General features: G+C 41.1%; 1 protein-coding gene, 1 non-coding gene and 1 pseudogene across 2 annotated transcripts; 1 reads left to right on the top strand and 2 right to left on the bottom strand.

Annotated features, from left to right (window-relative positions):
* Positions 1-2,469: 2,469 nt before the first annotated feature.
* Positions 2,470-2,568, bottom strand: LOC145609773 (small nucleolar RNA R71; annotated as a pseudogene).
* Positions 2,569-5,969: 3,401 nt separating this feature from the next.
* On the top strand, positions 5,970-21,226 carry LOC145607095 (uncharacterized). Its single transcript, XM_081662860.1, has 3 exons — positions 5,970-7,812; positions 17,815-18,321; positions 21,216-21,226. Exons 1-3 carry the CDS (start codon positions 5,970-5,972, stop codon positions 21,224-21,226), a joined length of 2,361 nt encoding a protein of 786 aa, XP_081518986.1.
* LOC145609900 (small nucleolar RNA R71) lies at positions 6,585-6,691 on the bottom strand. The gene has a single exon (XR_014106169.1). It is a non-coding gene; the product is annotated as a small nucleolar RNA R71 (small nucleolar RNA).
* Positions 21,227-22,512: the final 1,286 nt, after the last annotated feature.

Here is a 22,512-nt window from a genome sequence, read left to right as displayed (position 1 = left end):
CAGTTTTTTTTATTTCGTATTTTTGTATCTTTTTAAGGACCTATATATATAGGTCGTAGGGTAGATTAGTGCATCATCTAGCCTTATCTTAGAAGAAAATTAAACCCTAATCTTAGAGAGAGAAAGTGTAGTATTACTCAAGTTATCTGATGAGTGACATTTTTGGCACTCATTTGGTTCCTTTTTGGATGATTTTTATTTCATTTTATCTCTCTTTTCTTTAGTTTTCCTTAGTTTTATTCTTGTTTTCTTCATTTTATGCTTTTTGTAGTTAGTTTCTCTTTTTCATGTCTTTTTCTAGTTTACTTGTTATTTTTCTCTTTTACTTGCTTTTTATCTTTTGCTTGTAGGTGGTAATTGATTGTCCAAGAATTCCCGAGCTTCCTCTCTACGAGTTTTCATTGCTTTTATGCCTAAAGAAGGTGCAAGAAGTTCCAAGTCAAAGGTGGATCCAAGGGGCAAGCTTCAAGGCTTTGTTTATGCCTTACTCATGGCTTTTATTCTTCAAGAACTTCAAGAAAGTTTCTGCCCACTTTGTCCTCCATCATCATCATCCTGGATGCGTGCACCACTTGAGCTAGGACGAAGAGAAGAAGGGGGGGAAACCCAGAAATGTGCGGGCGCACTAAGGGAGTGTGCGGCCGCACATTGGTCGTGTGCGGCCGCACACCAGGTGCGTGCGGGCGCACCTACCTGGGTGTGTCCCGTGCGCGCCATTCTCCCTCCTCCGAGCGCCCGCACTTACGAGGGTCTATTTTTGGGCGTCATTACCGACCTCCTCCTTGTATATATAGTTATTTCTACCTATTTTTAGTAAGTAAGTTTTTAGTTTGGAAATAGAATTTGATAGTTAGTTTTTGGGAGAATTTTAGAGAGAGAAACTCAAGAACTAGAGAGAAAAACTCATGTTCTTTGGTGTTTGTTCAAGAATTCATCATTGTATTTGATCTTTTGATCAAAGTTTTGTAAGGATCTTCTTCTTAATCTCAATACAAGTTTGATTTTAGTTGATTTCTTTAGTTTTTCATATTGTTGATGATTGATTTGGTTATTGATTGAATTTTGATTGATTTTGATTGATTGTTGGTTTAATCTTTGATTTCAAGTATGTTGATGATGAAATTGATGATTGTTGTAGTTTTGATCTCTATTCCTATGGCTAGTGAGTAGTTTCCTAGCTAGGGAAATGGTGAAGCATGTATGAATGATGGAATAGTGTAATTTGGGGATAATTGATGGAGTTGATGATATGATTAAATTTGGTTGATCTTTCATGTGCATGTGTGTGATTAATTGAGGTTTGGCCATCTTTGATTAATACACTAGATTGCATTGTAAGCTTACTATGATACGGACCATTGATTAGTAGACTTGCAATTTCACGATTGAGGTGCTTTGTGACGTTCCCTAGGTAGTGTTTAGCGTAGTTGACGCTAGTTAGACCTCTAGGTGAACCACCTTAGTATGCTCTTTTGGATACATGATGATTTTCCCTCATATCGCTTGACTTAGTCGGTTTGACCTCCCAAATTACCGTTTCCATTATGATTGCATGTGGATCCATTGCCCTAGTGTCTTAGATTGATTTTATACAAGTTTGCATTACCTAGTTTAGCCTTAGTTCTATCTCAAACCCCTTCTAGAATTCGAAATAGCTTGATTTAGGCATCGTGCACTTGATATCCATTCCCTAAGGTTCGACCTTGACTTACCACTACGCTAAATAGGGGTTAGTTAAGTTACAAATATTGTTTGATAGGGTGGGGTGGTAGCCCAACGACCTACCATTCTCCTTCCCATCAAAATGGCGCCGTTGCCGGGGAATGGTGCTTGAGTGTATGTTGTTTTTGAGTCTATTTCATTTTGATAAAATACAAAAAAGATTTTGTTTCTCTAGGCTACATTTGTAGCCATGCTACTAATATTTTTGCTTGAGTTTTGCATGCATAGAACTCGTGATCGTCCCCTTGTTCCCCTTGATCCGGAGATAGAGAGGACTCTTTCAAGAAGAAGAGTGGACAATAGATCCTTGGATTATAGCTCTTCGAGTGAAGAAGAAATTCAAGAAGAACAAGGAATGGGTGAACATCCTAGAATAGCCTTGAAGGAGCTTGGAGTGCCCGGGGCATATAGATTTGAGAGTGGAATAGCTCCACCAACTACCCCGGCAAATGACTTCGAAATCCGTCCGGCAATGATCACCTTGATTGAGAGAAGGCAATATAGTGGGGCTAAGAATGAGAGCCCATTGAACCATTTGAAAGAATTTGTAAAATATTGCAACACCATCAAAGTCAATGGGGTCTCTCAAGAATTCATCCGCCTCAAGTTGTTGCCTTTCTCTCTAATAGGAAGATCTTTTGAATGGCTAGACAAAGAGGTGAAGCCCAACTCCTTGAGAACTTGGGATGATGTTACAAAGGCTTTCTTGTCCCGTTTCTATCCCCAAAAGAAGACGGCAGAGGCAAGAGCCTTGATTCAAGGGTTCAAGCAAAGGCCGAGTGAAAGCCTTTATGAAGCATGGGAGAGATTTAAAGAGTATCAAAGGGAGTGCCCTCATCACGGAATCCCCACATACCAAGTGATCCAAATCTTCTATGGCGGTTTAAGTCCCCAAGGCAAGTCATGCCTTGATGGAGGGGCCGGGGGCCCTATCATGAACAAAACCGAAGAAGAAGTTGTGGACATCATTGAGGATGTGGTGACATATTATAGGGATTGGCAAGATGGGGAGAGAGACTCTTCAAGCAAACAATCTTCATTGTATTCGGTGGACCATCTCAATGCAATCAACAACCTTTCCTCTCAAATGACAAATTTAGGAAAGGAGGTCACCGCAATCAAAGCTAAGTTGGAGAGCAGTGCTTCCCCTTCTCAAGCTTCTAATCTTCCCTCCCAATTTAAGGGGAGAGGTACTCCTTCTAACTCTCAACCCCCTCCCTCTTCACATAATATGCCTTTGGGTTGCTTGTTTTGTGATGCATGTGGATCGTATGATCATGACTCTAGTGCTTGTCCTAATGAATGTGTTGATGAGTTTGACAATGAATGTGAACATGTTAATTTTGTGTCAAACAACAATGTTCAAAGGTTTGATAATCAAAAAGGCCAATGGAATAGGAATTACCAAAACCAAGGCAATTTTGACAACTATAATCATAATGGTAACCAAGGGAATCAAGGTTCTCGTGGTAACCAAGGGAATCAAGGTTCTCGTGGTAACCATAACCAAGGTTATAGTAGCCAAAATCAAGGCCAAAACTATGGTAATCAAAATCATAATTATGGTAATCAAAACCAAGGTTATGTAAATCATAACCAAGGTAATGGAAACCATAATCATGGTGGTGGTAACCATAATCAAGGTTATGGTTCAAATCAAAATAGGAGTAATTGGAACAATCAAGGAAGGGGAAATTTTCAAAACAATGCTCAAAGAGGTCCCCCACCCGGTTTTGTTCCAAAGACTCAAGGTGAAAATTCCTATTCACAACCTTCTTCTCCTAAGACAACTTTGGAAGAGTTGATTGATAATCAAACCAAGATCATTAACACCTATATGGCGGTTAGTGATAAGAAATTCTATGAGATGATGACCCACAATAAGATGCTTGAGACTCAAATTACTCAATTAGCAAGCACTATCAAGGATTTTGCTAGTCCTTCATCTTTGCCTTCCCAAGGTGTTGAACCAAAGAAACCCGTGTACTCTATTGCCACTAGTGGTGGAAATAATTTTGATGAGGGAGTTTCTTGGTCAAAAGAGGGAAGAGATGAGTGTGGTGCTAAGGAGAATGAAGAGGAAAGAGTTGAGTCTAAGGAATTCTATTGTGAGGTTGACAAAAGAGAAGAGTGTGTTGATGAAAGGATGAGTGAGATAGAGAGATTTCCCGATCTTCCATATTGATAGCATGCTATTTTGTATGATTATAGAGTGGTTTTCAACGTTGAATATGTGAGGTATTGATGCCTTAGTTCATTATTCACTCTATTTTTATGCAATTTTTGTGAATCCTATGCTTCACGGGATGTTAGTGATTTTGTTGAGATTTTAGGTCCAAAGACGACCAATTGAAGCCTATGGATGATGAACCAAGGTTAGAAGCAAGAAGATGATGGAAAGAAGCCAAGGAAAAGGAGTCAAGTCAAGAATAAAGAGAGATGTGCAGTGGAGAGGCCTCTCCATAGAGTGGCGCGGCCTCTCCCTAGGAGCGGCCTCTCCAAGTCAGTGGAGAGGCCTCTCCCTAGGAGCGGCCTCTCCAAGTCAGTGGAGAGGCCTCTCCACCCCGCTGCTGTAGCTACTGCCAAACTTGGCACTTTCAAGGATTTTGTGAGGAGAGGCCTCTCCAACTTTATGCCGCGGCCTCTCCACCTGGAGCGGCCTCTCCACCTATTTGGAGAGGCCTCTCCACCTCGTTGCTGAACTTCCTGCCTCACTTGGCAGTTTTGAAAGAAAAAGTGAGGAGAGGCCTCTCCAACATTATGCCGCGGCCTCTCCACCTGGAGCGGCCTCTCCACCTTTTTGGAGAGGCCTCTCCACCCTGCTACGGAGCATTTTGCCCCAATTTTCCCTAGTTTGGAGCGGCCTCTCCAATACATGGAGCGGCCTCTCCAGACTTTGGAGCGGCCTCTCCAGACCTTGGAGAGGCCTCTCCCGACGGGTTCCGCGAACTTTCTATTGCGGAGTTTACTATGAAATTGGGGATTATAAATAGCTTTAAGGAGCTCATTTGTAGGATCTTCTTCTCTCTTAACTCCCTTTAGACTTCTTAGGCCCTTAGTTTCTCTAAACCCTCTTTAATGAGATTAGTTTTCCTCAAAACTCAACCTTTGTAAGAATTATTTGAAGTTTGTTCTATCAATTTCAACAACAATTATTCTCAATCTTGAAGCATCAATTAGTAATCTCTTTCTCTCTCCTTTGCTATTTAATTTTCTGATTTTATCTTTTATTAATTTTAGTTCTTGCTTAATCTTTGTTAATTGTTCTTGCATGTCCAACCATCCTTGTTTAATCTCTCTCCTAGTTTAATTGAATTCATGTTAACCCTAGATTTAATTGTTAGATTGTTTTTCACCATGAGTAGTGAGTAGTTAATTAGCTAGGGGTTGGGTGAAGACCCAACCAAGCCATGGGTTGATTGTTAATTGTGCTTGCATGTTCATTTTGGGTTGATGATTGATTGTTAAAGAATTGGTTAATTGCATGTGTAATTGGATGGCAATTTATTGCTCATGTATTCACTTCTATGCTTGCATTGAGAGATGGAGTCTAGTTGTGAGCCTATTCTTATATGATTATGCTAAATTCCTCTTGATTATGGTTCCTTGTTTGAATGATGTAGTAGTCTTAGTTGCAACAATTAGGTGAGAAATTCCAATTGTTTGTGCCTTAATGCTTTCTTGGACCGATTGAAAAACAAACCCGAGTTAGTAGTCTACTTCCCATTGTTAATACTTGGTTGGCCTATCTTGTTAGTTGAGTTTGGTTTAGGATTGCTTAGTGTTATGGCTTCGAAAGAAGGCAATGTTGAGTGCCCTCTCTAACACCCAATTTGTGTTCATGCTTGCCTATTGATTTGATCCGTTGGTTTGGTTGGAGTCGATCCCTATTTCCCCCTAGTGTTTGTCTCCATAGTAGTTATCTAATCAAAACCCCCAATTTGTGACCGAACTAGATTGCAACCGTTTCATACTCTCGGTGTACTTACCCATTCCCTGTGGATACGATCCTCTACTTACCCTAGACTTGTCTTAGGTTGGTTTAGGTAGAAATATTGTTTGGTTTTAGGGTGATCGTCTAACGACCGATTATTCCCTCCACCAAAATGGCGCCGTTGCCGGGGAATGGCGTTAAGCATTGAGTTACTTATGAGATATGTGAGACTAGTTCATTTGTATAGCTTTATTTTTTTTTCCTTTGTTTTCTTTGACTAACCTACTAATCTCCCATCTAGTCTTCTTTGTTTATGCCCAAACGCAGCAATAGGACACTTCCTCTTGTGCCGTTGAATCTTGAGCTTGAAAAAGTAGTAAAGGCAAATCGAAGAGAAAAGAGGGCGATAGCTAGTGGTGCCACATCAAGTGAGGCACAAGTGGTAGTTGAGTCCGATCATTCTAGTTCTAGTGAGTCTAGTGGAGACACCATTCCATTAGAGTCACCAAGGACAAATTCTCCAACTTCTCCACCTCTTCACCAATTTGAAATGGCCGCTCCGAACAAGACTTTGAGAGAGTTTGGTGTTCCTCCTCCATATCAAGAAGCAAGTGGGATTGCTACCCCCGCTATTGAAGCAAACAACTTTGAGATAAGGCCCGCCCTTATCACCTTGATTGAGGGTCATCAATTCTCCGGGGCAAAGCATGAAGACCCCATTGCACATCTCAAGCAATTCACACGGTATTGTAGCACCGTGAAGGCAAATGGGGTGACTCCGGAGTACATTCTCTTAAGCATGTTCAAATTCTCTTTAACGGGCAAGGCAAGTGATTGGCTTGATAGATTGCCTCCGAACTCATTGAACACTTGGAATGAGGTGACTTCGGCATTCCTTGGGAGGTTCATTCCTCTTGGGAAAACGGCGGAGTTGAGGTCCAAGATTTCTAACTTCCAACAAGAGCCCGATGAATCCCTCTATGATGCTTGGGAGAGATTCAAGAGCTACCAACAACAATGCCCCCACCATGGCATGGAAGATTGGCTCTTGCTCCATGGGTTTTATAGAGGACTCTTGAGATCGGACCGCATACTCTTGGATGGAGCATCGGGAGGACCTATCATGAACAAGCCACCCACGGAGGCACTAAAGATCATAGAGGATGTAGTTCAAAACTATAACGATTGGAGCCCCGATGAGAGAAGCACTTCCAAGAAAGGAGGAAAGTATGAGGTAAATGCTATAAACATGATTAATTCAAAATTAGATGCTTTATCTTCTAAGTTTGATCAACTGCAATCCTCTTCTCTATCTCCTTCCCCACGCCAAAATTTACATGCATCTAGTTCTTTAAATGATAACATGTCAATACAAATGATGTCTTGTGATGCTTGTGGAAGTGATGATCATGTGACTTCGGAATGCTATTTGCTAAATGATGCATGTTCCCCTTCCCCTTTCATGGAACAAGTAAATGCAATCAACAATGGTCAAACCAATCCTAGGTATGACCCTTATTCCAACACCTACAATGAGGGATGGAAACATCACCCAAACTTTGGTTGGAAAGGGGGCCAAACCCAAGGAAATGGTCAAGGTCAATATAGTGGCCAAAGGAATGTTCAAAATAATCAAGGAAACTATAGGAACCAAGGTAATGGTAACTATGTGTCAAACAACCAAGTTAATCAACAAAATGACAATAGGTATCACCAAAGAGGTCAATATTCGTCTAATCATAACCCACCCGGTTTTAATGGAGGAAATAGACCTACCCTTGCTCCTATCCCTCAACCTCCTCTCCAACTTCAAGCTCCCCCTCCTAAGTCAAGTCTAGAAACAACAATGGAAAAATTTGTTAATGCTCAAACCAAGAAAACTAATGACTTAGAGGAGACTATCAAGCAAGTGCAAGTTCACAATAAGATGCTAGAAACTCAATTAACTCAACTAGTTAATGCACTTAAAAGAAACAATTCTAGCACCTCTTCGCCTAGTCAAGAAGAACATTGTAAGGCAATCATGACTAGATGTGGGACAAGCATAATTGAAACACCACCCATGAGCTTGCAAAAAGAGAGTGAGAATGAAGAGGTTAGAGAAGAAAAACAATGTAAGGTGTCTAAGTCAAGTGAGGATGAGATGGTTGTCATGAGTGAGTCCACCATGGTGAGCTTAACCGAAAATTGTAGTGCAATTATCAACAACCATTCTGAAAGGAATGGTGTCCTTCGAACAAGTGTACTATTCCGTTAGCGGGTTCAGAATTAATAGAAAGCTAATATATTCAGTAAGGTCAAGTGATCGGAATGCCTGGGTGGAGGCCGCTTCCGATCAGTAATATTAATGGATAATTAATGTTACAGCTTAATCTTGACTGAACCCTTCGGGTCACACCCAAGCATTCAACAAACCGAAACGACGAATTAATTCGGAAGGAATTAATGAGTCGACCGAGTAATATTTATTTAGACGTCGGAAAAGCGAGCTTAGAGCGTCGAAACCGAGCGTCGGAAGTCGAGTCGAAAAATAGTGAAAGACGAGACGAGAAATAGTAATAAATCAACAAAAGACCAAAATACCCCTAGCATCGAAATGCCCAAGCAAACCGAGTGCTAAGGGCGTATAGCCTAGCATGGTGGCTAGCATGCGCACCAAGCCGAGCCTAGGCTGGCTGGTGCGTGCTAGCGCACTCATGCTAGCATCGCAAGGCTAGGCGCTACCTAGTGCGTGCTAGCATGCTAGGCGCAGCCTTGTGCGCGCAATGGCTAGCAAGCCATGCCGCAACAAGCTGCTGGAGCTAGCACGCTAGGCTCGCAAGCTCGCCACAGCTAGCAGCAGCATGGCTAGGCCATTACTTGCTGCCTAGCAGCGCTGGCCAAGGCACAAGGCCAGCAGCAGCAGCCCGCACAAGCATGCTGGGCGTGCTGGCCAGCAGCGGCTGGCAGCCCGCATGCGAGTGCTGGGATTGCTGGGCTTGCTGGGCGTGGCTGCCACGGACAGCAGCACATGGCAGCCCACCTTGGCTGCCTTGGTGCCCAAGGGTGGGTGCCATGTGGCTTGTGGTCCTTGAGTGTGTGGGGAGTGAGGTGGCCGGTTATGGGAGAGGGAGTGGGGAGCAAGTTTGGTCCCCCCCCTTCTCCAAGTGGTCCTCACCTAACCACTCACATGAGCTTGCCACTTGTTGATTTATTACTAGCTTGATTATTGATTTTATTTTAGCTTTAAAATAAAATGGAAAAATCATACTATCCCACATTGATGGGAGAGTAAATGATACTCCCATCATTTCCTATAAATACCCAAGTATGGGCATTGGGAAAGATGCTTGAGTAAGAGTTGGAAAAGGCATCACAATTAGTGAAAACCTTTGAACTCAATATAATTACTCGGGTTTTGTTGGTCGGGTCTTGCTAACCCCAAGACATTGGACCTAGTCGGTTTTGTTGGTGCGGGTGGATTTCGTTGGAGGTCTCCGTGCGAGCGGGACTTGAAGCTTTCAAGTAAGAGCTCATTTGGAGCGAAGCACGCATCAAAGGTAATTAGCTTATCTTAATCTTGTGATTAATTTAATTATGTTTATGGTTTTATTTATTGCGAGTGCGGTCTTGGTTTTGGGTTTGTTTCCGCGGTGAGTCGGACTCACCAAACCTCAACAGCGGTATCGGAGCCTCGCTCGTTTATTTTAAAATCATAATATTTTCAAGGTGTCATTATGGCTTATTTTTCTGGTTTTAAGTTGCTAATTAGATTAGTAACTCGTTTTTCAAATTTTACCTCGTATTAGAGCTATCTTCAGCTCCCGAACCCAGATTTCGACCCAAAAATAGTGAATTTTGGGTGGAAAAGGTGTTCTGGAAATGGTTTTACCCTTTCAGGGCTCGGTTTTTAGCCAGAAAACGACCAGAAATGCATTTTTCGAGGGATTTTCGTTTTGACGAAAAATTTTAAGTCTTTCTAACCTTGAAAATTGATTGCATATTTATGGTGGTTATGTAAATGGTTCTTTCCTTATTTTATATGCAATTTTAGACCACTTTAAGCATGCTTACTTGGTAGTAATTGGTGCTTGAAAGTTTGGTTTTATTTTTCACATAATTGCAAATTAATTGCATTAAGTGTGAAATTTGTTGTTCTTTGTTGCTTCCAAGTATTAAAGATTCAATCTTTACTTATGATAAGTGATTGAAACTTTGAGTTACTAAATTCCATGAATTTTGATTAAACTTTGTTGATTTAATCATTTTTTAATTGATTGGAATCATAAAGTTTAAAACTTGTGATAGAAATTTGTTTATCTTCATATTGGAAGATATAATTTTTCATGGAGTCACAAGTATTAAAGTTGGAGTCTTTATTGAACTTATGTTCATTTTTCCAACTCCCTTTTATTTTGTCAAAATCTCAAGATTAATTTAAAGTGATTAAATTAATAGTGAGAAATGCCCTAATTTATTTTGTTACACCAAGTTAAACCAATTTTATTAAAGAATGATTCTTGGTAATAAATTTGGTTAATTGCTTTGGATGAATTATTTAAGTTGGACTTGTTATTTTTTCATTTTTCCTCAAAATTGATTCTAAAATTAATTTAGAATTGATTTATAATGTCACACACAAAATTCGATAATTTTCGAAGCATTAACACGCAACACGAGGCCTAAGAGCCCCGAGCTAGCTCTCGGCCAGCTGGGCTGCTCACGCAACCCATATGTGGCTGCCGAGGCTGCTGGGTGCTTCGTTCTTAGGTGCGTGGTGCTGTGCGTCTGTGTGTGCGAGGAAGGGCGTGGGCTGCTGCTCGCTGCCAGCAACATAGCGCACCAGCCAGCAGCAAGCAGCAGCATGGCGCAGCAGCAGCATAGTGCTGTGCGCGCTGTGCGTGCTGCTACGCTTGGCTTGGCTGGGCGTGGCGTGTGCGAGCACAAGCAGCCCATGGGCATGCTTGGTGTTGCGGGGGTGCGAATGGGTATGTTACGAGCTTGTTGTACGGTACGTACGATCCCATAATTGACACAATAACCCCGGGTTATTAAGGCGATGCTATTTTAAAGTTAATTTTAGCGTTGCTTAATATGTAAATAAGGGTAATTTTGGGTTCCAAGTCTTAGTGCTAGGCCCTTAGACATTATGGAATACGTAATTTTGCTTAGATTGTCGTTTTAATTATATTAATTATTTTGTTTATTTAATTAAAATTTTGGAGGCTAGGCCTCGGGTTTTTGAGCGACATTTGCAAAATTAATTTTGACAAATATTTGGGTTCACCGACTTAATTAATTGGATTAGTTAAGATTGGATGCGGAATTTAGTGGGAGCATCTCTTAGTTATTACCATAACCGGTTAAAACAACTTTGACTAGTTTAATTAGGCGTGTTAATTGGATTAACCACCTAGATTAATTACTAGTTCTCGCGCGGTTTTATGCATTGTTACTTGTTTGATCGTTGTAAAATGCATGGGCCATTCACAGATAGTGAATGGATGAATGGAATGTAAAATTCTCTCACAGGTTTTATGAAATGGCAACTAGTGGGGCCTGATTAGGATACAAAATACGGACTGTGATCCGTGATGTATTTTTGTATATCTAAATACGGTCTGCGAACCGTTGAGTATTTTTGTACCTTAATATTTAGATTAGTCCTAATCGTAGATACTAGCAATTATATTATTTGGTCAAGTCTTGAAGACGGGGTTCTTAGAAGATGAAGCCATGAAGTTGCAAATGAAGACCTTTTGAAGACTTGAAGATCTCAAGGGGTCATGCTAGTTGCCAAATGCATCTCTATTTATGTTTTCGATATATATTTATGTTTATATATTTGAATTATATGTTAGATGCATGGTTAGGATTTCGAATGTTGAGATGATTAATTAAGTTCACTTAAATCAACCAACATAGAAACCCTAGGTCCCTTAAAATTGAGTAAAACTTGCCATTCCAAAACACAGTTACCAACCGAACGAGGGTAGTGGTGGGCTACGCCAAAGCGAGGCATCACTACTTCTCCAAGGAACGTAAGGCATACTGGGTATGCAAGTGGTTTTGGTTATACTCAACGATATGAGTGATGGAGTCCTAACATGTCGTGGCAAAGTGAATAAATTGTTTAGAGAGCATTGGATGCGACGATTTATTCAACCAAGAGTGGCTTGGAGCCATTAGCAAAGCGTTGCTTACCTTAGGAGATTGAGTGTTAAGACAAGCCAAAGCATGCTTAACCACTCTTTGTTTCTTTGGATCTTGGAATCGACTTATTCTCACCAAAATTGGGGACAATCTTTAATGTGTGAATAAGACGTTTTAAATAAGTTTGATTAAAATGCATGATTTCAATCTCAAGGATGAGGGAAAGCATGATATGCTCATGATTAAAAAGGGCAAGCCGTTCAAATTTTCAGGCAAGAAGAAGAAAGGCTTTAAGGGGAAAGGTAAGAAGAAAACTTTTCCGCCTAAAACTAAAGCTACCAAGGATAAGAGGGTAGCATCTTCTAAATCTGATTCCGAATGTTTCTACTGTAAGAAGAAGGGACATTGGAAGAGAGATTGCCTCAAGTTCAAGGAAGATAAGAAGAACGAAACCGTTGCTTCTGAATCAGGTATATTCGTTATAGACTTTAACTTCACTAGCTTAACATCATGGGTATTAGATACCGGATGTGGCTCATACCTTTGTTCCAATTCTCAGGGACTAAGGAACGCTAGAAGGCTAGAGAAGGGAGAGATTGAACTCCGAGTCGGCAATGGAGCCAGAATTGGTGTCGTATCCGTAGGAACTCTCAGTTTGTCTTTGCCCACCGGGCTAGTTTTGGAACTCGATAATGTTTATTATGTTCCTAACATTACCAAAAACATTATTTCAATTTCGGCGTTGGACGCCAAAGGTTTTGAATTTCGAGTAAAGAACAAAGAATGTTCATTTTATCTCGATAATGTTTTATATGGTATTGCACATTCTGAAAATGGTCTTTATGTGCTTTCATTAGACAAACAAGTTTATAATGTGAATAATGATACCAAAAGATCTAAGACCATGGAGTCAAATCAGACTTACTTGTGGCATTGTGGTCTTGGCCACATTAACATCAAACGCATCAAGAAACTTCTACAAGAAGGTGTTCTTGACTCTTTCGATTTAGAATCGTTTGAGAATTGCGAAGGATGTCTATTAGGCAAGATGATTAAACAGCCATTCTCCAAGTTGGGAGAAAGGGCAAGTGACTTATTGGGTCTTATACATACCGATGTATGTGGACCAATGAGCTCAACCACAAGAAATGGACATCGATATTTCATCACTTTCACAGACGACTATAGTAGATATGGCTATGTCTACCTCATGTCGCACAAATCTGAATCATTTGAAAAGTTCAAAGAATTTCAGAGTGAAGTTGAAAATCAGCTTGGCAAGAAAATCAAAGCCCTTCGATCGGATCGAGGTGGTGAATACTTGAGCCAAGAATTCGATGACCATCTGAAAGAAAAGGGTATACTTTCAGAATTGACACCTCCAGGAACTCCACAATGGAACGGAGTATCCGAAAGGAGAAATCGGACCTTGTTAGACATGATACGATCAACAATGGGTCTTAGTGATCTTCCTATCTCTTTCTGGGGACACGCACTTCTAACTGCGGCACTAACACTGAACCGTGCTCCATCAAAAGCTGTAGAAACGACTCCATATGAATTATGGACGAAGAAACCTCCTAGGTTATCTTTTCTAAAGATATGGGGATGCGAAGCATATGTCAAGAAATTGATCTCTGACAAACTTCATCCCAAATCTGACAAGGTTTACTTTGTGGGCTACCCAAAAGAAACCAAAGGGTATTACTTCTACAACAAATCGGAGAACAAAGTGTTTGTTGCTCGCGATGGTGTCTTTTTGGAGAAGGAGCACCTTTCCAAAATGACAAGTGGGAGGAAAATCGAACTCGACGAAGTTCGTAAGGATGAGCAACAAAATCATAATGACAGTCAAAGTGCTCAAACAGCATCTGTTGACGCAGGTCAAAATGATCAAAATGTGCAAAGTCGAACCGACAATGCAAATGCTCAATCCATTACCCTACGTAGGTCTCTGAGGCCGAGATCTCAACCTGATAGATATCTTGGTTTAGTATTAACCGAGAATCAGGACATCCTGATTATGGATGGAGATGAACCAGCAACCTACAAGCAAGCAATGGCAAGCACCGACTCTGCTAAATGGCAAGAGGCCATGAGATCTGAAATGGATTCCATGTTTGAAAATCAAGTCTGGGACTTGGTTGACTTACCCGAAGGTTATACACCGATCGGATGTAAGTGGATTTTCAAGTTGAAAACCGACAAAGATGGAAATGTATTCATTTACAAAGCTAGATTGGTGGCAAAAGGTTACAGACAAGTTCATGGTATTGATTACGATGAAACCTTTTCACCAGTCGCAATGCTTAAATCCGTTCGGATCCTCCTAGCGATTGCTGCATATTACGACTATGAAATATGGCAGATGGACGTCAAAACCGCCTTCCTGAATGGTTATTTGGAAGAAACTGTGTATATGACACAGCCTGAAGGTTTTGTCGACCAAAACAATGCTGGGAAAGTTTGTAAGCTTAACAAGTCCATTTATGGATTAGAGCAAGCAAGCAGAAGTTGGAATCTGCGTTTCGATGAAGCCATCAGTAAGTTTGGTTTTATCAAGAATCCAGATGAATCTTGTGTTTACAAGAAGGTCAGTGGGAGTGACATCGCCTTCCTAGTCTTATATGTCGATGACATATTGCTCATTGGAAACAGCATTCCATTGTTAGAGTCTGTAAAGGCCTGGCTTGGAAAGTGCTTCTCAATGAAAGACTTGGGACAGGCTCAGTACATACTAGGCATCAAGATCTATAGGGATAGATCGAAAAGGATGATTGGATTGAGTCAAAGTACTTATATTGATAAGGTACTAGCTCGATTTGGCATGGAGGAGGCCAAAAGAGGTCACCTGCCAATGTCACATGGCATAACCCTAAGCAAGAAGCAGTGTCCACAGACACCTGATGAGCGGGTAAGAATGAATCAGATTCCATATGCTTCGCTTATTGGATCTATCATGTATGCCATGATATGTACTAGGCCAGATGTGTCGTATGCCTTGAGTGCTACGAGCCGTTACCAATCAGACCCAGGAGAGGCGCATTGGACTGCGGCCAAAAATATCCTAAAGTACCTGAAAAGGAACAAGGATAAATTCCTGGTGTATGGTGGTGCAAAGGATTTAGTTGTGGAAGGTTATACCGACGCAAGCTTCCAGACAGACAGAGACGATTTCAAATCGCAATCTGGATATGTGTTCTGTCTGAATGGAGGGGCGTTTAGTTGGAAGAGCGCAAAGCAGAGTACAACTGCAGATTTTACAACTGAAGCCGAATACTTGGCAGCTGCTGAAGCAGCTAAGGAGGCTGTTTGGATTCGTAAGTTCGTTGGCGAACTTGATGTTGTACCCTCTATAAAGGGTCCAATAGCCCTCTATTGTGACAACAATGGAGCTATTGCTCAAGCCAGAGAGCCTAGGGAACATCAAAAGGTCAAACATGTCAAGCGGCGATTTCACATGATTCGAGAATGGAAATCAGAGGGTGAAATCAGAATTTGCAAAGTTGGAACGGATGACAATGTAGCCGATCCACTTACTAAACCTTTGCCTCAAGTGAAGCACAACAAGCACGTTGAGGCAATGGGAATCAAGCATGTAGGAGACTGGCTTTGATTTCCTTGTTTAGTGTTTTAGTTGATTTTGAGAAAAGTTAATGTAAGACACTAAGGAAAACCATTCATGTTTTGGAGTAATATAAAATTTCATACAACATTTTATTACTCCGTTATGCTATTTAATTGTTGTTTAGGATTAAATAATGAGTCCATTCGATTATGAGAATATTCAAAATAGGGTATCAAGACCAGTCTCGGTAAGGAAACACCTATTAAGTGAACATTGAATATTATAATCGAAAATTATCCCTAATCAAGGTCATTTAAACAATGGACGATTAATGACCAATTGAGATTAGTGTGTAGTCTGATTTATAGCACCGTTTCATGTGCTACGAGGACATGATTGTCATAAATCATTTGCACAGGTATTGGTTTAGAACCATACTGGATCGACCTATAAGAATACTTTAAGAAATTAAAAATTTGTCATAAGTATACTTCTCATTATGGCTATCGGAACCTATTTCCTCGACCATGAGTAGTGTGAGTTCTCTTGTTTGAGTACTAGTTCGCTTTGATGTTGTCAAACGTCTGCCGTAATAGGGGATTATAACGGCAACACTCGGGCGGATAGGTCCTCTCAGTAAGAGGAGCTACATTACAAGACTGGGAATGTCCCCCTAGTAAAATAGGGAAGATGTATTTGTTGTATACAAGGCCTCTCGTAGAGCGAGACTGTAAAATGCATGGCCGTGCTCGGATGGATTTTAGAAATCATCTGTTTATTGACAGTCGGACTCGGAATCGGGAAACACTTCTGGACGTAATAAGGATGACAAAAATAAATCTTACCTTATAGTTCATGAAGAGACATAGGAAAAGGCTGTACACAAAATGAGCACTTTTCCGGAAGGACAAGTGGGAGATTGAAAGGAATGGTGTCCTTCGAACAAGTGTACTATTCCGTTAGCGGGTTCAGAATTATTAGAAAGCTAATATATTCAGTAAGGTCAAGTGATCGGAATGCCTGGGTGGAGGCCGCTTCCGATCAGTAATATTAATGGATAATTAATGTTACAACTTAATCTTGACTGAACCCTTCGGGTCACACCCAAGCATTCAACAAACCGAAACGACGAATTAATTCGGAAGGAATTAATGAGTCGACCGAGTAATATTTATTTAGACGTCGGAAATTCGAGCTTAGAGCGTCGAAACCGAGCGTCGGAAGTCGAGTCGAAAAATAGTGAAAGACGAGACGAGAAATAGTAATAAAACAACAAAAGACCAAAATACCCCTAGCATCGGAATGCCCAAGCTAACCGAGTGCTAAGGGCGTATAGCCTAGCATGGTGGCTAGCATGCGCACCAAGCCGAGCCTAGGCTGGCTGGTGCGTGCTAGCGCACTCATGCTAGCATCGCAAGGCTAGGCGCTGCCTAGTGCGTGCTAGCATGCTAGGCGCAGCCTTGTGCGCGCAATGGCTAGCAAGCCATGCCGCAACAAGCTGCTGGAGCTAGCACGCTAGGCGCGCCAGCTCGCCACAGCTAGCAGCAGCATGGCTAGGCCATTGCTTGCTGCCTAGCAGCGCTGGCCAAGGCACAAGGCCAGCAGCAGCAGCCCGCACAAGCATGCTGGGCGTGCTGGCCAGCAGCGGCTGGCAGCCCGCATGCGAATGCTGGGATTGCTGAGCTTGCTGGGCGTGGCTGCCACGGACAGCAGCACATGGCAGCCCACCTTGGCTGCCTTGGTGCCCAAGGGTAGGTGCCATGTGGCTTGTGGTCCTTGAGTGTGTGGGGAGTGAGGTGGCCGGTTATGGGAGAGGGAGAGGGGAGCAAGTTTGGTCCCCCCCCCCTTCTCCAAGTGGTCCTCACCTAACCACTCACATGAGCTTGCCACTTGTTGATTTATTACTAGCTTGATTATTGATTTTATTTTAGCTTTAAAATAAAATGGAAAAATCATACTATCCCACATTGATGGGAGAGTAAATGATACTCCCATCATTTCCTATAAATACCCAAGTATGGGCATTGGGAAAGATGCTTGAGTAAGAGTTGGAAAAGGCATCACAATTAGTGAAAACCTTTGAACTCAATATAATTACTCGGGTTTTGTTGGTCGGGTCTTGCTAACCCCAAGACATTGGACCTAGTCGGTTTTGTTGGTGCGGGTGGATTTCGTTGGAGGTCTCCGTGCGAGCGGGACTTGAAGCTTTCAAGTAAGAGCTCATTTGGAGCGAAGCACGCATCAAAGGTAATTAGCTTATCTTAATCTTGTGATTAATTTAATTATGTTTATGGTTTTATTTATTGCGAGTGCGGTCTTGGTTTTGGGTTTGTTTCCGCGGTGAGTCGGACTCACCAAACCTCAACACATTCACCCACTAAGCTAAAAGATCCCGGATGTTTCTCTATTCCTTGCTCTATTAAGAACGTTTCCTTTGAAAATGCCCTATGTGATTTAGGAGCTAGCGTGAGTTTGATGCCTTTTTCGGTTTATGAGAAGCTTGGTATAGGTGGTTTGGTACCCACTAATGTCACTCTTCAACTTGCCGATGGATCCACCAAATTCCCTAAAGGTAAGGTTGAGGATGTCCCTCTCAAGGTAGGTAATTTCATTATTCCGGTTGATTTTATTGTGCTAGAAATGACGGAAGATGCCCTCACCCCTATCATCCTAGGTCGACCATTCTTAGCGACGGGTGGTGCAATTATAGATGTTAGGGAAGGAAAACTCACATTGAATGTGGGTGATGATGAATTTTGTCTTACTATTGATCCCAAGAGAGGATGTCCTTCCCCCACAAAAGATTGCATGACACTAGATGCTATTAGTGACAATGATTTGCATGATTTGAGAATGCTTTGTGCCACTAATCCTCTTTTTGATGTCCATGAGTCAAAGCAAGGTATGGATAGGTTTGATGAGGTAATTGCCATGATTGCTTGCCTCAAGACAATGCTTGAAGAAGGTGAGTCTAATGCTCACAAAGATGAAGAGGAGGACACTAAAGCTTCCAAGAAGAAGAGGAAAGGAAAAGCAAAGAGAAAAAGGAAGAAGAAGGATTCAAAAGAAGTTGAGAATGAGCTTTTAATAGGTGTTAGTCATGAAGACAATTTTGTTTTGCCCATGATGGCAACTTGTAATGATGAAAACAATGGTTACGAAATGGTTTCGAACTTTATCCCACCTTGAGGATATTTTTCGAATTTGCGTCAAGCTAGTGACGTTAAAGAAGCGCTTCCGGGAGGCAACCCAGGTATTTTTGTAGTGGATTAAGCGGAAAAAAAAAAAAAAAAAAAAACAACAACAACACAAAGTGCAAGTCTTCCAACAACAACCAAGAAGAACAAAGGTACCAAGGAGGTTCAAGCTTCAAAGAAGACCCGATCCTTGAGTTAGTCTTCTTTCTCTCCCTTTTTATGTGCTTTTATTGCTTAACATTGAGGACAATGTTTATGATAGCTTGGGGGGGGGGGGGAGTCATTTGCGTGCCTTCTTGACATGTTGGTTTGTTTTGGTTGCGTTTGTTTTGGTTGTTTCATCATTTCTCTAATATTCAAGGCCCTAAATCCAAATTTGCTTCCTTGAAATCCAAAATCTTATAATGTGAATATTAGTTTCCCTTTTCTAGTTAGTATTGTGAATTTTTCCCAAAAAAAAAAAAAAAAAAATGATAATAATAAATAAAAAAAAATTGTGAAAAATGAAAAAAATGCCCAAGGATGAGACTCAAATGACGATATTTATGTGTTTTGCTTGCTTGACTCTTGTGTGATGAGTAAAAGTTCTCTTAGAAGGGTGTATGCAAGAGTTGGGGTCATTTAGAGAATTATTCACCTTGATTGCATTAGTATCTATGAAATGAAAACCGATGAATGCTCAATTGCACATCTAGCATAGGATATTGTCTAAATTTGCCCAAAGAAGGATATGTTTGATTTGAATTGCTGTCCCTTGTGCCCTTGATGTGCATCCTCCTCATCCCCAAAATGAAACTCTATTAGGGAATTGGTTCTACTCGTATCATGTGTAATAAGTGGCATAATAAGCCACATGTTTTGAATAGAAAAAGAGCCGCTCACAGTTAAAAGAGGCGAGGGCAATGAAATTGAAAAAAAAAAAAAAAGAAAGAAAAGAAGAGCATAGGAAAAAGGAGAACAAAAACTACCCCAAAAATTCTCAAAAAAAAAAAATCAATAAAATTATTTTCTCTTCTTTAGAGGTCAACTTGTGGATGCCTCCCACACCGTTTCTACATTGTTATATCTTGTGAAACTCCTGAGTTAGAGTGTAGTTAAAGGGCCTAGGGTGTGCATTTTGGGAGGTGGACTAGCATTTTGAGATTTTATAACTGAAAAAGGGCTTGTTACAACTTTGGAATATCTAGATGTGCTCTAATGAACTAGTAAAAGGTCTAAGGAAGTAGCGTAGTGCAATCTTGCTTAGTTCTTCTCTTTACCCCCAACTCATGTGTACATTTGTATGATTGGTAATTCTCGAAAGTTGCTCACTTGTCTTGCTTGTGATTTTTATCAAGATGAGTTGACTTGGGTGATAAATTAAAAACATTGGAATATTGTGTAACCATTGATAATTTGTGTTTGGTTTTTCTGTGAGTTGTGGGTTAAGCTCAAGGGAAACCCTCACGAGATCAAAACTCGTCCCGTAAGGCGACTTGTGGGTTTAAATGGCTTCTTACTTGTGCTAAAAGTGATTCGTGTTTGCTTTAAGTTATTTTGCTTACCTTTCCTCCCTCTCTTGTTGTTTTCCCTTTGCTTGGCTTTAGTAAGTTCTTCCCTCACTATGGTGTGTTATGACTATTTTGCTCGGGACGAGCAAAAGCTTAGCTTGGTGGGATTTGATAGCATGCTATATTGTATGATTATAGAGTGGTTTTCAACGTTGAATATGTGAGGTATTGATGCCTTAGTTCATTATTCACTCTATTTTTATGCAATTTTTGTGTATCCTATGCTTCACGGGTTGTTAGTGTTTTTGTTGAGATTTTAGGTCCAAAGACGACCAATTGAAGCCTATGGATGATGAACCAAGGTTAGAAGCAAGAAGATGATGGAAAGAAGCCAAGGAAAAGGAGTCAAGTCAAGAATAAAGAGAGATGTGCAGTGGAGAGGCCTCTCCATAGAGTGGCGCGGCCTCTCCCTAGGAGCGGCCTCTCCAAGTCAGTGGAGAGGCCTCTCCACCCCGCTGCTGTAGCTACTGCCAAACTTGGCACTTTCAAGGATTTTGTGAGGACAGGCCTCTCCAACTTTATGCCGCGGCCTCTCCACCTATTTGGAGAGGCCTCTCCACCTCGTTGCTGAACTTCCTGCCTCACTTGGCAGTTTTGAAAGAAAAAGTGAGGAGAGGCCTCTCCAACATTATGCCGAGGCCTCTCCACCTGGAGCGGCCTCTCCACCTTTTTGGAGAGGCCTCTCCACCCTGCTACGGAGCATTTTGCCCCAATTTTCCCCAGTTTGGAGCGGCCTCTCCAAGACATGGAGCGGCCTCTCCAGACTTTGGAGCGGCCTCTCCAGACCTTGGAGAGGCCTCTCCCGACGGGTTCCGCGAACTTTCTATTGCGGAGTTTACTATGAAATTGGGGATTATAAATAGCTTTAAGGGGCTCATTTGTAGGATCTTCTTCTCTCTTAACTCCCTTTAGACTTCTTAGGCCCTTAGTTTCTCTAAACCCTCTTTAATTAGATTAGTTTTCCTCAAAACTCAATCTTTGTAAGAATTATTTGAAGTTTGTTCTATCAATTTCAACAACAATTATTCTCAATCTTGAAGCATCAATTAGTAATCTCTTTCTCTCTCCTTTGCTATTTAATTTTCTGATTTTATATCTTTTATTAATCTTAGTTCTTGCTTAATCTTTGTTAATTGTTCTTGCATGTCCAACCATCCTTGTTTAATCTCTCTCCTAGTTTAATTGAATTCATGTTAACCCTATATTTAATTGTTAGATTGTTTTTCACCATGAGTAGTGAGTAGTTAATTAGCTAGGGGTTGGGTGAAGACCCAACCAAGCCATGGGTTGATTGTTAATTGTGCTTGCATGTTCATTTTGGGTTGATGATTGATTGTTAAAGAATTGGTTAATTGCATGTGTAATTGGATGGCCACTTATTGCTCATGTATTCACTTCTATGCTTGCATTGAGAGATGGAGTCTAGTTGTGAGCCTATTCTTATATGATTATGCTAAATTCCTCTTGATTATGGTTCCTTGTTTGAATGATGTAGTAGTCTTAGTTGCAACAATTAGGTGAGAAATCCCAATTGTTTGTGCCTTAATGCTTTCTTGGACCGATTGAAAAACAAACCCGAGTTAGTAGTCTACTTCCCATTGTTAAGACTTGGTTGGCCTATCTTGTTAGTTGAGTTTGGTTTAGGATTGCTTAGTGTTATGGCTTCGAAAGAAGGCAATGTTGAGTGCCCTCTCTAACACCCAATTTGTGTTCATGCTTGCCTATTGATTTGATCCGTTGGTTTGGTTGGAGTCGATCCCTATTTCCCCCTAGTGTTTGTCTCCATAGTAGTTATCTAATCAAAACCCCCAATTTGTGACCGAACTAGATTGCAACCGTTTCATACTCTCGGTGTACATACCCATTCCCTGTGGATACGATCCTCTACTTACCCTAGACTTGTCTTAGGTTGGTTTAGGTAGAAATATTGTTTGGTTTTAGGGTGATCGTCCAACGACCGATTATTCCCTCCACCACATATCCCCAAAAATATTTGAGATTCAAAATGGATGAGCAATTTGGGAAATTCCTTGAAGTTCTTAAGGATGTTCATGATTCTACACCCCCTACTGAACCAATTCCCGACATGCCTAAGTACTCCAAGTTTCTTAAGGAGATCTTAGAAGAGAGAGAGGATTTTGATGAGGGTAGTTCGGTGGAAGGAGGGAAGTGCTTTAGTGCTCTTATCCATGGTGAACTCCCAAGGAAGATGGAAGATCCAGGGAATTTTTCAATCCCTTGTCAAATTAAGAAAATGGTTTTTGAAAATGCTTTGTGTGATCTTGGTGCTAGTGTTAGCATAATGCCTTTCTCGGTTTTCAAGCGGCTTGATCTAGGTGAGCTTCAACCATCCAAGATAACACTTCAATTGGCCGATCGTTCTATTAAGCTTCCTAAGGGAAGAATTGA

This window comes from Chenopodium album, chromosome 23, assembly GCF_948465745.1.
Source record: "Chenopodium album chromosome 23, dcCheAlbu1.1, whole genome shotgun sequence".
Classification (NCBI taxonomy): domain Eukaryota; kingdom Viridiplantae; phylum Streptophyta; class Magnoliopsida; order Caryophyllales; family Amaranthaceae; genus Chenopodium; species Chenopodium album.
Note: the sequence above shows the minus strand (reverse complement) of the source record. Positions and strands in the feature narration are given on the sequence as shown.